The sequence below is a fragment of the Danio rerio genome, chromosome 14, assembly GCF_052040795.2.
Source record: "Danio rerio strain M-AB ecotype USA chromosome 14, GRCz13ab, whole genome shotgun sequence".
NCBI lineage: Eukaryota > Metazoa > Chordata > Actinopteri > Cypriniformes > Danionidae > Danio > Danio rerio.
Genome location: NC_141034.1, coordinates 30,486,108 through 30,501,726, shown reverse-complemented (window position 1 = coordinate 30,501,726; position 15,619 = coordinate 30,486,108). Strand labels below are relative to the sequence as shown.

Below are 15,619 nucleotides of genomic sequence, written 5' to 3'. Positions count from 1 at the left end.
ACAAGCACTGTTCAGTGACAGATGCCCAAGTGCAACTTCCTGTGTTAAATAAATGCACAGGTGCAATCAAAGTTACATGTCAGAGGCATTACAAGTGAATGCGAGCCCTATACTGACACTGAGGGAAGAAATTGTTGAACAAAGTTATGTTTTATGTGCACGTAAACATATTCTCATAGTTAGGAACCTTGCTGTCTATGATGGATCAAGAAACTCTCAGATTTCCCTAAAATATCTTCATTATTTTCATTAAAATATCTTAATTTGTGCTCTGAAGATGAATAAAGTTACTAGTTTTATTGTTTGCTTTGATATAGTTCTTATATACAGCCATCATTAGTCTAATCATTAATCATCTTTTATTGACTACTGATCTTATATGTAGTTGATATAGGTTATTTTATGGTGAGTGATAATTCAAACCCTGTATATATAGGTGGCGAGGTCCGTTCCTCCACGTGGTGCCACTGGAAACTGCCCATCTTAAAGATGGTGCTGAGCTGAACACGGACACAAACTAACTTCAGGCTGGGGCGACAAGCCTCACAACTGATGATAATTATTCTGAATTTTGCACTAAATGTTGAAATAAAGTCAATTTTTTACTAAATAAGTGTTTGTTCTGTTTTTTAAGACTTAAAGAGCTTAAAGTTATTGAGCTCAATGTGTTTGATGTTCAAGCATACATATGGTCGGTTTTTTAGCATTTGAGAACAAATGCACTGTAAAAAAGGTTCTCTTCCAGCTGCAAACCAGCACCGTGCTGGGAGACACCCATAAACTCTCTTATTTATACACACTCATTCACTATTTTGAATAAAATTTAGTTTATTCAATTCACTTATAATGCATGTGTGTGTATTTATTGACTTTTCACAAGACTGTTATGACGTGTTTATCGTCATCTGCCTGTTAAATCCTTGAAAATTTTTAATCTTCAGATTATTTATGTATTTGTGTATGAATTGTATCAACTTTTCCATCAAATTACAGAAAAACTAGTGCTTGTTTCTTGTTTGTTTAATTATTGCTTATTTCTAATAATGCGTCTATGGACAGGACAATAAATTAGACATTGTCTATTCTGTCGTCACCAGTCTTGATAACACCACCGTGAAGATTTTCTTTTTTTTTTTCAGCAAATAGGATTGTAAAAAAAATTTTTTTGCACTCCCATTCACTGCGCTTTAAGTTTACCCAACTACAGTGACTTCTGCTGCTGAGAAACCTGGAAATGTGAAGAGTCCATTGTGTTTCATCTTCTGAGGCACAACCAGCCAAAAATATAATGCACTTAATATTTACTTTCCCTCGAGTGGTTCCAAACTTATATGAGAATCCTTATTTATGCTGAACATGAGTGATTCGAAGAAAGCTGAAAACCTGTAATATTGACACCCACAGTAGAAATAAGTAAATATATGAATGTCAATGGTTACAGGGTTCAAACTTTTTTCAAATCAACTTCTTCTGCATCCAACAGAGACAAAATTTAAAGTTTGAAAGAAGTAAAAGTCCAGTAAATTATGAAAATTTCAATTTTTGGGTGAACTATCACTTTAAATTAGTCGTTTATGACATTAGTTTTCTTTTTGGCTTATTCCTATATTAATCTGCGGTCGCCACAACGGAATGAACCGCCTGTTTTACATAGATCATTTGATATAATGTGAAATCGTTTCGGCTGGTCTGAAAGGTTTATAGAGGTTGCAACAACTGCGACAACACTCACTTAAAAAAAGATAACGTAATGAACATTACTTTTGAAGTGTCTAACACATTGTTAATGTACTCGTTCATTGCTGACAAATATTAACAAAATCACTTTTTAAGCAGGTAATTAGAACGAATTATACAACTTAACCGACTTAGGGCAAAGATTTAAGCTTGCCCTTGCAACTATTTGTTAGTCGTATTTCTAAATGTGTTACTGAACTCAGATTTCTCTTCCCCATTTCTTTCTTTTTTAGTTTGTACGTTACATATAACTAATAAATTTGATCTCGGAATATGGTGTAACACCGCTGAGGTCAGAGAGTCCTAGGAACTTAAATCCTTACAATGTTTCCAGAGGAATATTTCAACGAGGGACGCTTTTAGCCAGCGTGTGATTTTTTTCTTTTGTCACAGTTCTCTGTCAAGTTGTTATATATTTATCGGCAATGACGCGTCGTAATAAATAAACAGACACTATATACTATATCTGGGCCTTTTAACACACGTTTAATCGGTCATTCTCGTGGACGCGTTTTCCTAAAATCAGCTCTTGCCGTCTGCTTGTTATTTGTCGTACCGTTATGAGTGACGTGTAACTTAACGCGAAATTCTTCACAAATAACAGATCTGAAACAGGTTTATAATGCGCTTAAGCGTGTTAAAGTGGTTGTGTCTACTATGAAAGAACACATTCAAGCCGTCCGCTGAGGATGTGATAAATTGCAGCTCGTTTATGATGGAAAGAGACAAAAGACAGTGTCATAAACAGGAATTGGATTTTAACATGTAACGGTAGATGACTGAGGCTGAATATCACTGAGGATATTTGGATCAGCTTGCTTTTCTTCAGCGTGGTACGGTGTTGCTCAGAAAGGCACAAAGATGATGTACTCTTCACGGAGGAAACCTGTGCTGTATTTCAAAGATGACAGAAGGTAAAGAAGGTGCTCACTTTAATCTGAATATGATTTCAAAATGAACTTCACTTTATAATGAATTTACACTCCATTAGCTGAAATGTAAATGGTTGCATGTGGGTGTGAACATAAAAAATAATCTTAATTTTAATAGTTTAATTTTATTACAATTGTTAGATTAGTTTGTGTGTGTTTAATATGTATTTTATTCTAATGTTTTTAAATATAATTTTAAGAAGTGAAAGTCAAGGGGTGCGGCGTCCAGGAGAGTGAGTATAAGGCATTATGTTGTTGAGAGAAGTGTGAAGTTTAAGAAAGAGCAGTTGTGTACAGATGCATGAGCTGCTTGAGGAATAACAACACCTTTATGAAAAGAATATATCTAACGCGTGCTGTTGTGGATTGTAGTTTGTGTATGCTCATTCATTGACTAACTCACTGACAGTTTACACCCAGAGACTCCTGAACCATGCAAGGTCTTATGTGAACTTTAAAGACCCTATAACATTATAGATGTATGGTAGCTCTGTTTCTCTTTAGTTAAAACTAATCAGAATATTATTTACCCATTGTGTACTCTGTATGCTTGCTGAAATGCTGTTTTTAATGAGAATGGCCTTTTCACTAAAATTGTCCCAAAAATATACTTCAGTTCTATGCATGCATGAGATTGTGCAAAAATGAGTGAATTTTGTCATTCAGCTATTATGTGTGTGTAGTGTTCAAATCCTGCACAATTTTTTATGTATGTATACACAGTGCACACATGCTTTAAATTGAGTCTTTTTGCTACTTCCGTTCATCCATAGGATGGTTCATCCAGACCAGTGTTACATGATAGAAAAAGGAGACAAAACCAGAAAAAAAAGCAAAAACACAGAAGTCTACTTTGGTCTTGTATCTGCAGTTACATCAGCAAAGTTGTGAATAGATTTAGTGGGCAAAAAGAGTATAATGAAATGAAGAAATGTATGATGCTTACACAGAAGTCATTTTCAAACCAAACAAATGATAAAGTTTCTGCTAGCCCTTGAATTTTTTTCCACCCTTGACATTTTGCTTTGATGTTTCCCAGCACTGCTTGCTCTTTTCCTTTTTTGTAGTCTTGGGGTCTTTGAAGTGCTTGGAGTGTATCTGGCATTAAAATGCATCCACCTTACTGACTACATAGGCACTATATGGCTAGATCATTCCTCAAGGTGAACCTGTAGTGCCTTATTGCTGGGTACAGAATTAAATACTAATGGTGGAAATATCTGTCTAATTATATATAATAATTAGATGAGAACAATATCTTTTATTAGTATGATCATTAAATAAATGTTTCTAAAATAGCTAATAAAAGTGTGATTTTTCTAGGTAAATGTTAAATCTCAAGACATATTGTTATCACAATGTACGACAATGTCACATATCAGATATTTTTTTCCAATGTCTTGCAGCCCTTTATATACAGATGAAACCAGACGTTTACATACACTCTAAAAAAGGAAACATAACCATTTTTTACATGTATGATGGTAAATCCTACTAATCGTTTTCTATTTTAGGTCCGTTAGGATTACCTAAATGATTTACATTTGCTAAATGCCAGACCAATGAAATAATTGATTGAATTTAAACTTTAAATGAATAATACTTTTTTTATTTTTGAGAATTTTTTTATTAATTTCTAGACAGTCGAATGTTTACATGCATTTTCTTGGTATTTTTTTAGCGTTGCTTTTAAACTATAACTTTAGTCAAATGTTTTGGGTATTTTTGTCCATTCTGTCGTCACCAGTCTTGATAACACCACCGTGAAGATTTTCATTTTTTTTTTTTTTTTCAGCAAACAGGATTGTAAAAAAAAATATTTGTTGCACTCCCACACACGCTTCTCACAATAATTTAAAGGAATTTTAGCCCATTCCTCCTGACAGAATTGGTGTAACTGAGTCAGATTTGTAGACTGTCTTGCTCGCACAAGCTTTTTCAACTCCGCCCACAAATTATTCATAGGATTGAGATCAGGGCTTTGTGATTGCCAGTCCAAAATATTCACTCCGTTGTCCTTAAAACATATTTTAACTAATTTGGCAGAATGCTTAGGGTCATAGTCTTGTTGAAAGACGCATTTGTGGCCAAGTTTTAATTTCCTGGCTGATGAGATGTTGCTTCAGTATTTCTACATAATGTTCTTTCTTCATGATGCCATTTATGCTGTTAAGTGGACCAGTCCCTCCTGCAGCAAAACACCCCCACAACATGATGCTGCTGCCCCCATACTTCATAGTTGGGATGGTGTTCCTAGGCGTGTAAGCTTTCCCCTTTGTCCGCCAAATGTAACACTTGTCATTATGGCCAAACAGTTCAATCTTAGTTCTATCAGACCACAGGACGTGTCTCCAAAAAATTGTTGTTTTTTTCCCAGTGTAATTTAGCAAATTGTAATCTGCCATTTTTTGTTGATTCTGGCTTGTTAATTTTACCATGTTGTCACAAAAGGAAGCGGTGTGTTTGAGGTTTTCCTTAAATACTATTCTACTGTTGTGCCTCCAATTAACACAAATGTTGTCATTAGCCAATCAAAAACTTCCAAAACCTTGACACCATTATCTAAGCTTTTTCAGAGGCATAATAATTGTATGTAAACTTGACTTTCAAGAAAAGTCATAACATTTTATAATTATTAATATTATATATATATAATATATATAATATATATATTATATATATATTATAATTATTATTCCAGGGTTGCCACAGCGGAATGAACTTATCTAGCACGTTTTGCCAGGCGAATGCCTTTCCAGCTGCAACCCATCTCTGAGAAACATCCACACACACTCATTCATAGTCGTGTGTGTGTGTGTGTGTGTGTGTGTGTGTATATATATATATATATATATATATATATATATATTAGGGGTGTCACGATTTCGATTTTTAATCGAAATCGATCGAAATTTATGCTCAATTTCAATTATCGAATCAAAGTAGAATCGTCAATACTGCCACGCCCCCATGTCACGTCAGCTTGGCTTGCCAAGCGGGAAAAAAACAGGCTTGTTGAAGTGCTTGTTAAACTGCAGAAGCAGGAGACCCGTTGGCAGAACTTAAACCCTCTTTCAATGAAGTCGCCGGTGTGTAAGCATTTTGGATTTCCAGTGAGTTAAGTTGACAACGTTCGTGTTGTCGACATAAAAAAACACAGTTTTGCAAGCTCTGCTATGTACGTGTTATGTATGGTTTGTCCGATAGACAACACCGGCATCGCGATCCTCCGCCCGCCCCCGTTGCAAATCTGCTCGCGAAAAGTACACACTCAGGCCCTGTTTACATTGTCTTTGTTTTTAAATGGCATTTTAGAACGACAACGATTTGACATCCACAGTGGCGTGTAGCATTTCTGAGCAGCCCTCCTTCCTCTCTACCTCTAAAAATGCACATCACGTGACCACACAGACGCACCCACAGCCATATGAGCTCGAGACAGCAGGTCCAGGCAGTCAGAGGACTGCTTCAATCTTTCACTCACTTGTACTTTGTCATTTTAGCGCACACCTCAGATACTGTTGGCTGGTTCCTGTTGGTTGTGCGTCTTTTTTACCGACGCCATTATAACGACACAGATCACTGCCTATTCACGAGTCCCGCAGAAAAAGTGTTTGACAGGTGGTAATTATGTTATGTGTGTATCTTGCCTTTATTCATTTACTGTATGATTTGTTTATGGGTAAAACAAAGACCATGCAAGTCAGGTAGTTTAAACGGTAGGCTACAAATAATTAATTGGTCATTAATTAATTATTCATAATCAAAAATCGAATCGAATCGTGACTTTAGAATCGAAAATGTAATCGAATCGAGGATTTGGAGGATCCTGACACCCTTAATATATATATATATATATATATATATATATATATATATATATTGTAACGAACAAACGTTACATGCTTTAATTGTTGTTTTAGTTTCCTGTGATGTGAGAAGCACTGGTTGCAATATTACTACAGGCCACTAGGTTGCACTAGAGGGGAGTGAGAACTGGATATATTCCAGCTCACCATAGAGCAAGTGAGTCGTGTTTGGTAGAGGGAACCACATGGTGAACTGAGGCTACCGACCCACTCCGGTTCTGATTGTTTTTGAGAACATTATTGTTGCTGCTCAAATACAGGACCTGTTGTCCTAGAGATGTTCAGATGAGGTGTTTGTTGGTGCTTTCAATGGACTGCAATGATTTGGTTTCAACGTTCTTTATGCTTCTCATTGGCAAATGAACTATATGTGTACACTTGGAATGACGGTCAGTGACTCTTAAATTCCTCATCATACTACAGTTTTCCCAGTGTGAGGAAGTGGATCTTATTGCATCGCACTCAAATCCATCTACTCAACATTCACCCAACTATCTATATCATTTACAAAGACTGTTTACATTCAATGACTGCTTGGTTTTGGTTATTGATTACTTTTGTTTGTGTGGACTAAATACTGTATACACATGTAGAGAAATTAAACAAGAAGGAAAAAGGGAAAAACAGGCTTGTGAAGTTTATTTTAATTTCAGTATGTGTGAAATAAAAATTCTGTGAACTCCCTCAGTGTAACATCTTGCATGCATAGAGGTGGTGTTACAATATATATATATATATATATATATATATATATATATATATATATATATATATATATATATATATATATATATATATATATATATATATATATATATATATATATATAAGTAAAGCTGTGGTCACACTGGACTTTTCTCCCCATAGACTTCCTATGCATCAGACCGGAAACACAAGGTCGTGCCTCAAGTTTTGCAGATCGCTGCATTAGAAAGTTCAAGCTTGGTAAACTCTGACCTGCGAAATCGCACCACTTGACTGTTTACCTGTTTAATAATGATGTAATCAGCTGGAGTTTGAAATTAAGCTGTTTTTCTCTTCCAAGGCCTTATTTTACTCTTTCAGTTGCCATCTTGAGGATGGAGGATGGACAATGTCAACAGTCTTTGCTCGATGACAGACTTATATATATGTGTCTATATATATATATATATATATATATATATATATATATATATATATATATATATATAGACGTGCTGTCTCTCAGAAATGATAAATGAACTCTCCTTAGCACTATTCTTATAAATAAGCTGCATAGTTTCAATCTAAACAACTACATTCTCTACTAAAGAAGACTCAAAAGTACATTATGTTGTCCAACAGCTGCAATATTTGTCAAACTGTTGTGTGTCCTCTGCTTGTCGATGTATGTGGGTGGAATAATACACAAGGTTTGCAGTGACCTTTGTTGTGTGTTCATTTAATGTTTAATGAATTATTTGTCAGGTTTAGCTCAATTATTGAGTTTTCACACAAATGTATTTCTTCTTTCAGTTTTCTGTCGAGGAAATGCACTGTATGGAAGCTGTTTGGCCTCTGCATGGTGTTTGTTTTTGGGTCCCTTCTCTGGGTGCAGTTGACGTGTACAGGAGACATGAGCCAGACTGCTGGATACAGCCATCTCCCTCAACAGCCCTGTCCAATAGACAAACAGTCGTCCCATGTTGATGATCCTTCCTGGGGCCCTCATAAAATGGCCCTCATTGTTCCATTCAGAGAGCGCTTTGAAGAGCTGCTTGTGTTTGTCCCGTATATGCATGCTTTCCTCAACAAGAAGAAAATACGTCATAAAATATTTATTATAAACCAAGTAGATCACTTTCGGTGAGTATTATTAACAACACTGTTTGTTTGTTTGTTTGTTTGCTAGTTATAGTTTTTGTGCTATTGTTACCTGAGATCTATCATACACTAACATTTAAAAATCATATCTAATTATTGTTTTCAGTTGTTTGTGTTTTTTAATTTTTTAAAAATGTTTTCCCCATGAAAATAGCTCTTGTTGCTGACATGGCACTAAATAAATATACTTGCTATGATACCAGTTGTTTATTGGAAGCACACATTATGATTTTGTTTTCTAACTCTTGTCTCAGGTTCAATCGTGCCTCTCTTATTAACGTTGGCTTCATGGAAAGTGGGAATGACACAGACTACATTGCAATGCATGATGTGGACTTGTTGCCTCAAAACGAGGATCTGAACTATGGGTTTCCAGTAGACGGGCCCTTCCACGTGGCCTCACCAGAGCTTCATCCTTTATATCACTATAAGACGTATGTTGGAGGAATCCTGCTGCTCACTAAGAAACATTATCTGGCGGTAAGAAACCCAAAGTCTTTGGAACATTCTGGGATTTTCCGAATTTGTTTGTAAATTACAATTGCTTGTGATTTCTGCCTAAAGTGCAACGGGATGTCAAACCGCTTTTGGGGATGGGGAAGAGAAGATGACGAGTTTTTCAGGAGACTGAAAGCAGCTAATCTTGAGGTACATGATATAATCTAATCTAATCTAATATAATATAATATAATATAATATAATATAATATAATATAATATAATATAATATAATATAATAAACAATTGTCAATGTATATTTGCAGCTTTTTAGACCAACAGGTATTACTACAGGAACTAAAACATTTAGACACATCCATGATCCAGCCTGGAGAAAAAGAGACCAGAAGCGGATCGCTGCACAAAAACAGGTAATATTCATTAATATTTAAAAAGCTTTTTGACAAAAATATGTTGCTTATTAAGGCTGCATTTATTTAATTTTAAATAAAATAAAAACATTAATGTTGTAAAATATTAGAACAATATAAAAGGGCTGTTTGTGTTTATTGCTATTATTTATTTATTACTTTTTGAATGTTCCTCAGCTGTTACTCGAGGCTTAAGTTTCATATGTTTCTTCTGAAATCATATGATAATCTGATCCTCTAGAATCATTTGTTATATTATCATTGTTAAATATGAGCTGCCTCATGGTTTTATGGAAAAAAAGATAAATAAATCCATAAAGATCTGATTCTGAGGTGTTAATAACCAAGTGTCTTTTCCAAAGTTGGCTGTTCAGTTTAAAAGAACTAATTAATAATTTGACTCTCTTGCAAATGGTGTTTAAAAGTCTAGACATTTCCACAAACAGATTCAAATTGTTGACTTCAATTAATCATTACAGCAGGTTAAGGTATATCATGCTGAAATATTCAAAGGATACACTATGTAGACTAGATATATAGCACCAAAATTGATTGCGATTAAAAAATTTAATTAGTCATTTTAAGACCTTTTTAACATAAAAATAGCATTATAATGCAAGTACACTCTTCCAAAAACGCATTTTATTCTTAAGAATATTTCACTTAATTATATTCATTTTAACAATTTAATAATTAGGGATTGGAATCAGAAAGTGAAAATGCATATGCTAAACAAATAAATGATAATAATAAATGTTAACAAAAAAGTACCAGATCTCTTTTTAGTCGTCAAGCACCCAGATGAAAAGATACTGTAGTAACTTTATGGTAAATACTAGGTATGCTCCGATCGATCAGCTGAAGATTGCTATTGGCTGATAATCACATTTAATGACTCGATAGGTACTTGTCAATCTGGCTGATCTCATGTACCGATCGCAGGGGTTTGTTTTTGAGTTTACAAGCAAAGGAGGACGCTCATGCGCTCTCATAGCCTACAGCAGCTACAACACGTAAAGAGGTAAAATGATGCATGGGGGCGAGCGATCGATTTGCTCATGCAGCTAAAAGATATACAGATGCTGTGCGAGCTGTTTATACAGACTATTAACTCGACTTTCGTGAGTGATGGTCTCTTTTTTGCAAGTGCATCCATTGTATTAAAAAATATTTGAATGGTCTTGCATGTAGTTAGGCCTTTTTACATATAACAACTGAAAGTTTTGTGTTTTTGACAATATTTCAAGTTCACTAAAACCTGGCTGAAATTATTAAATAAAACTTTAAAATTATTTTTATTTCTAAATGGTTAATAATATAACTTCTTGTAATATACTCACTGCAATAAACCATAGTTTATAGGCCTCTTTCCTTTTAGTAAAACAGTGGATATTTAGGTGGTTTAAAGGTGTGATGTATAATTAAGTAGGCGCTCCAAACCTTTCCTTGATTGAGACTTGTTGAATTCTTCTTTCATCATTTGCAGTGTTTCCAAATTGCATTTTGTAATTTTTCTTACCCATTTTTATACCAGTTATATTCATTTCTGTAAAGCTGCTTCTGGCCATGACATGGCCACACCAAATGGTTATAAGAGACGTTTTTAAGGGATTAAATGCAGCATCATTCATTTATTCCATTAGGTAGGGCGAGATCTCCACTTAAGTATCATCCTTAGAGGCAAAATATGCTTAATGCATTATTAAGCTTAAAGCGGTACTTGGTTTCGGATGATCACCATGACAAAGAATCGATACTCTGTATATGAATCAAAGCATCCCTATTAAATATCCTACTGTCTTTTTTTTTCATACTGACACCTCCAATAGACATAGAGAGGCTGCGCAATCAGTGAAAATGTGGTTAAAATGTGGTTAGAATATTTTTTTATGTATGGGTGATATTGCATCACCAGAAATTGAAGACATGTCCATGTGTTGTGCGATAAGTCGATATACTGATTATTGTGAAAGGCCTAATGTAAACATTTATTGCAGATTATTACCTCTCATTTATGTAAGTTGATGGCGTTTCAGGTTTTATGTTCATCCCTGTACCTAATTCATACATTAAGAAACCTGATTTTGTTGTATGTTTCTTATAAGTGGCTGTAGCGTACATGCTGAATCTGATATGAAGAATTGAAAAAGAATCATGACAGCCAAGTACCAAAAACTGAACTGAAAAATCACTCATTTTTATGTATGTTTTTATCTATATTTATTTATTTATTTATTTTGTATCAACTCTAATTGAAATGTGAAGTTGTTGTTGACTTTCACTATTGACTTTCTTTATTGTCCACAAGTGGAAATTTGGCTTCACCACATAACTACATCAACATTCACATCATATGTATCGCTAAAAATCCTGAACTTATTTTAATGGTATTTGTTTTAGCAATTTCATCAAATAGCCATACCTTCCTGATGTGGCAATAAATGAACAAACGACAGCAGTGAGGAATCGTTTCTTCACTGTTGTTGCAATCATTTTTCAATTGCAGAATGGGAATTGACTCATTTCATTTTTAAAGATCGTTGATTAGATATTGAATGGTTATAGAATGATTGAATACATTTCCGTCAACACATTTGGATTGTTCACTTCAATAAAAATTTTTCAAATAGCCATTAAAATAGAGACTTTCTGTGATTTCACCGATTTTGAAGTGTCACACAGTATGACACAAATTAGATTTAGCCAAATTAGCAGTGTCATTATATAAACTTGGCCCCATTTACACCTGGCAACTGACAAACAGATGTTGATATTAGGTTGTAAACAAGGCCAACTGTGTTTCAGCTTCTGTCTGCTTTTGGCAGGAGCAGTTTAAGGTGGACCCTGAGGGTGGCCTGAGTAACCTTCGCTACAAGGTGGAGTCCAGAAAAGAAGTGTCTATCAGTGGAGCTCCATGTACTGTGATCAACACCTTTGTGGAGTGTGACCTCAACCAGACCCCATGGTGCCAGTTCAGCTAATAATAGTTGATAATGCATAATTCACTTAATGCTTGAACAGGACCTGGGAAGCCAGAATGATACGGATTCTCCTTCTGTGGTGCAAGGAAAGCTTTCACAGATTATCAGTGCCAGTCACACTTGAAAAAAAAAAAAACAGATCGTCGAACCAAAAGGACTTGAATGTGTGACTGGTGGAAAAGGAGGCTTTATTTTTCTATGACAAGTGTTTTTGACTTCATCCCCGATGAAGCTTTGCCTCGTATTTGAAGAGAATTATGGACCATTAACAGGTACAGCACTGAGTTTGCATCAGCGACACTGCAAGCATCAAAATGTCTGATTTTTAACGATGAGTTTTATAATATTTTTAGCTGTAGCCGTGGCTTGTTTTGGACCATTTCTCCTAGTGCAATTGTGAGTATTTGCTCAGCCTGATCTTTTTGCTTGAATTTGAAATCATTGTGTTGAGAAAGACAACCTTATATATATAGATATAAAGTGGGTTTAAAGGGTACTTTGTATTTGCACATTATTCAGTATTTATAGAAAAAAACTCAAGTTTTCACTAATTCTTTCTTGCCATGTTTTAAAATGCATGAAGTGCTGTTACATTTTAGCACTCGGAGGATTATCTAGAAACTTTATGAACTGGAGGCATGAAGCTGAATCCAAAAAGTAAAAACGTCTGAGTGCAAATGTTAATAAAATTTGGACACATTAATATTATTATCATTATTATTATTTTGGCCAATTCCTGACAAACTGTGAATCAGTATACGCGGTTTCAAGTATGATATGTTCAACAAATGTTTGTTCAACTGCACAAACAAATGTTTGCCAAAAAATAAAGTTTGACTCCATTTTCTAATACTGCTTCACATTCACCAGCAGAGGAATTTATATTTAATTCACTTTATTTTGATCATGTCTGTGTTGTTGGAGTGTTGTTTGTGTGTATGCCATTAGCACTTGCAAAATTTGTCTAGGAATGCTGTGCTGACTTTTCATGAGCTGTTGCTTACTTTTATCTTAAACCAATGAATATTAATATCAGTATTAGACTTTGCTGGGTTTTTTTCGTTCACTTAAGTCTTCAAAAGCAGTGTTTCTCAACCACATTCCTGGGGGACGACCAGCTTGCACATTTTCCATGACTCCTTAACCAAACACACCTAATTCGGCTCATTAACAGAGACTGAAAGATCTATAATAGGTGTGTAATCAAAGGAGACATCCAAAACATGCAGTGTTTGTGTTCCCCCTGAAACATGGTCGAGAAACACTGTTCTGAAGGATTATGCGGAAATGTTTTTGGGGAAAATTCTGTTAAATACTACCATGTAGGAGTGCAAAAAAAAAAAGAGCTGGAGACTACTAGTTAGCCTATAAACTGAACAATGTTATCAATAATTATACAGCAGTTTTTTTGTGATATGAACTACATTAAAGACAGAATAAGTCATTCTGTCTTTCTTTCTCAGTGACTGACAAGCACAATGACAGAGCGTGACGTTGTGTAACTGTGCAAAGACTTTTCAAAGAACTTTTATATCACTATGGTAATCATACTTTTGTTCAAAATGCCGGCATAATTAGTCATTACCATTATTGATCACTTATTAATTAAATGTATTTCCAAATAGAGCAGCATGCTTCACTTTGTTACTAGCCCTTACAGGTTTTTTTTTTCTTTTCCGTCTATACCAAAGAAGCCCAAACTAGGGCCTGCGGGCCAAAGTTGTCCCATGGTAAGCTTTGATTTGACCCGCCATCCCATATGAGAAAAGAGGAAGAATGATGGATTTTTTTTTTTAGATATTATCATTTCAAATCTAATGTAACCTTTTGTTGGTTTGTTTTATTGTTAAAAGCTAACTGAAATTCAATGTTACAAATAAACAGGGTAAATAATCAGATTTAGTGTACATATATAGTGCACAATGCACATACTGTCACCTGACGGATAGAGGACAAATGAAGGCAAAGGCAGGTTCTGCTTGACGGTATTCAGCATTGAACTCCACTGTGTCATAATTGTGATTATGCTTTTATTGCAAAAAGTTATCACTTTAAATAACATACTGTATTACCTAATACAATTAAAGTAATGTTTTCTAATAAATTAGAAAAAGACACACGTGACACATTTGGTATATTTACCTTCAGCCCACGACTGTCAATGATATTTGATTTTTAAGCACCCCTAATTTAGACTGGTGTAGTTGTTTACCACAGTGTGAAAAAAAACAACTAATCCAAATTAGGCTCCTATTTGTTAAACATTGGCTTTGATCATCGTCTGACTTAAGCTATACATATGTGTGGGATTTTGAAATGTTAATGGATGTGATCTGTTTACACATTTGACACTAGAGGGCGATGTTAGTAAAGATTGAGGTGGACCACCAGACTGCTTGTTCAGTAACTTGTTTCTGAAGACTGACGGACATCACATCTGCCACAATAACTTATAAAAGACCTGTGATACGCTCTATTAGCGAAAACAACTGACTGAAATAACTGATCACTAATTTTCCTCAGTGCCACAGCCTATTGTGCTTAGTGAGCATATTTGTTTGCTCACATTGACCTAAAATTGTTCACCCTTTATATATATAGTCTATATATATATATATATATATATATATATATATATATATATATATATATATATATATATATATATATATATATATAACAATACGTTGCGCGTTATCAAACGTAAGCCTAATTGAATTGAATTTACATAAGAAAATGTTTTAATGTGGATATTTATAAACAATTAATTTGAGATAAATTCATAATCTGTAAAGATTTACAATTACTACTAATTCATGTTTGTCATCCTCGTCCCCTTTTTTCCTTAATAGCGAATATGTGTTTAATAATTATGTGAATAATTAATGAACTGTTTTTTTCTTCATCATGTTCATTAAGTCAATATGGTCATCCATTTCATTAAGTCTCTGAGTCAGCTAATGACTAGTAAAATAACCAGTCTTGGCTTCTCCGTGTTCAAAGAGGGTTTAACACCAGTTAATTCCAGGCAGGGGAACAATAATCACATTTTAACTCGCCTTCGCACCCAGAATGCACACAAAAACTCCAACTGTTATAGCCTTTCAGCTGTGAACAATCTGCAATCAATTGCCAGAGGCAAAATTAATAGATGTTAATGGCCATTTGTATTTGAGGCAAAGGGGACAAAATTGGCCAGAGAAAGCTATTAATTATATGCAGAGGGACCGAGAAGGGAGGCACAAGAGGGCTGGAGACGGGCTGCTTTGGGGCTCAATGGGGTCTGTGCCCTGCGTGGTTCACATGGGCTTCCGCTGGGTGGATTGTGAAAGGCCTGAGCAGGGGGGCTTTTGTGGGACTCCTGAGTCGCGATTGTTCCTTCTCAAA

At 34.9% G+C, this 15,619-nt stretch overlaps 1 protein-coding gene across 7 annotated transcripts; it reads left to right on the top strand.

The window, feature by feature from the left end:
- The first annotated feature begins 2,075 nt into the window (after positions 1 to 2,075).
- On the top strand, positions 2,076 to 13,268 carry b4galt7 (beta-1,4-galactosyltransferase 7). Of its 7 annotated transcripts, XR_015506752.1 has the most exons (8): positions 2,076 to 2,651; positions 2,870 to 2,902; positions 8,036 to 8,365; positions 8,638 to 8,863; positions 8,948 to 9,031; positions 9,147 to 9,251; positions 12,077 to 12,504; positions 12,586 to 13,268. XR_015506752.1 is itself a non-coding variant. In XM_087280377.1 (7 exons), the coding sequence occupies exons 1-7, from the start codon at positions 2,599 to 2,601 to the stop codon at positions 12,230 to 12,232; spliced, it is 981 nt and encodes a 326-aa protein (XP_087136503.1). In that variant the 5' UTR covers positions 2,076 to 2,598; the 3' UTR covers positions 12,233 to 13,268.
- The last annotated feature ends 2,351 nt before the right edge of the window (positions 13,269 to 15,619 follow it).

Excerpts from the sequence above, each read along its gene's own strand:
- b4galt7 (XM_087280376.1), top strand. The coding sequence starts at position 2,599 with ATGATGTACTCTTCACGGAGGAAACCTGTGCTGTATTTCAAAGATGAC. Across the intron at positions 2,652-2,869 it reads TATTTCAAAGATGACAGAAG|AAGTGAAAGTCAAGGGGTGC; the intron begins GTAAAGAAGGTG and ends TATAATTTTAAG. Across the intron at positions 8,864-8,947 it reads CTAAGAAACATTATCTGGCG|TGCAACGGGATGTCAAACCG; the intron begins GTAAGAAACCCA and ends TTCTGCCTAAAG.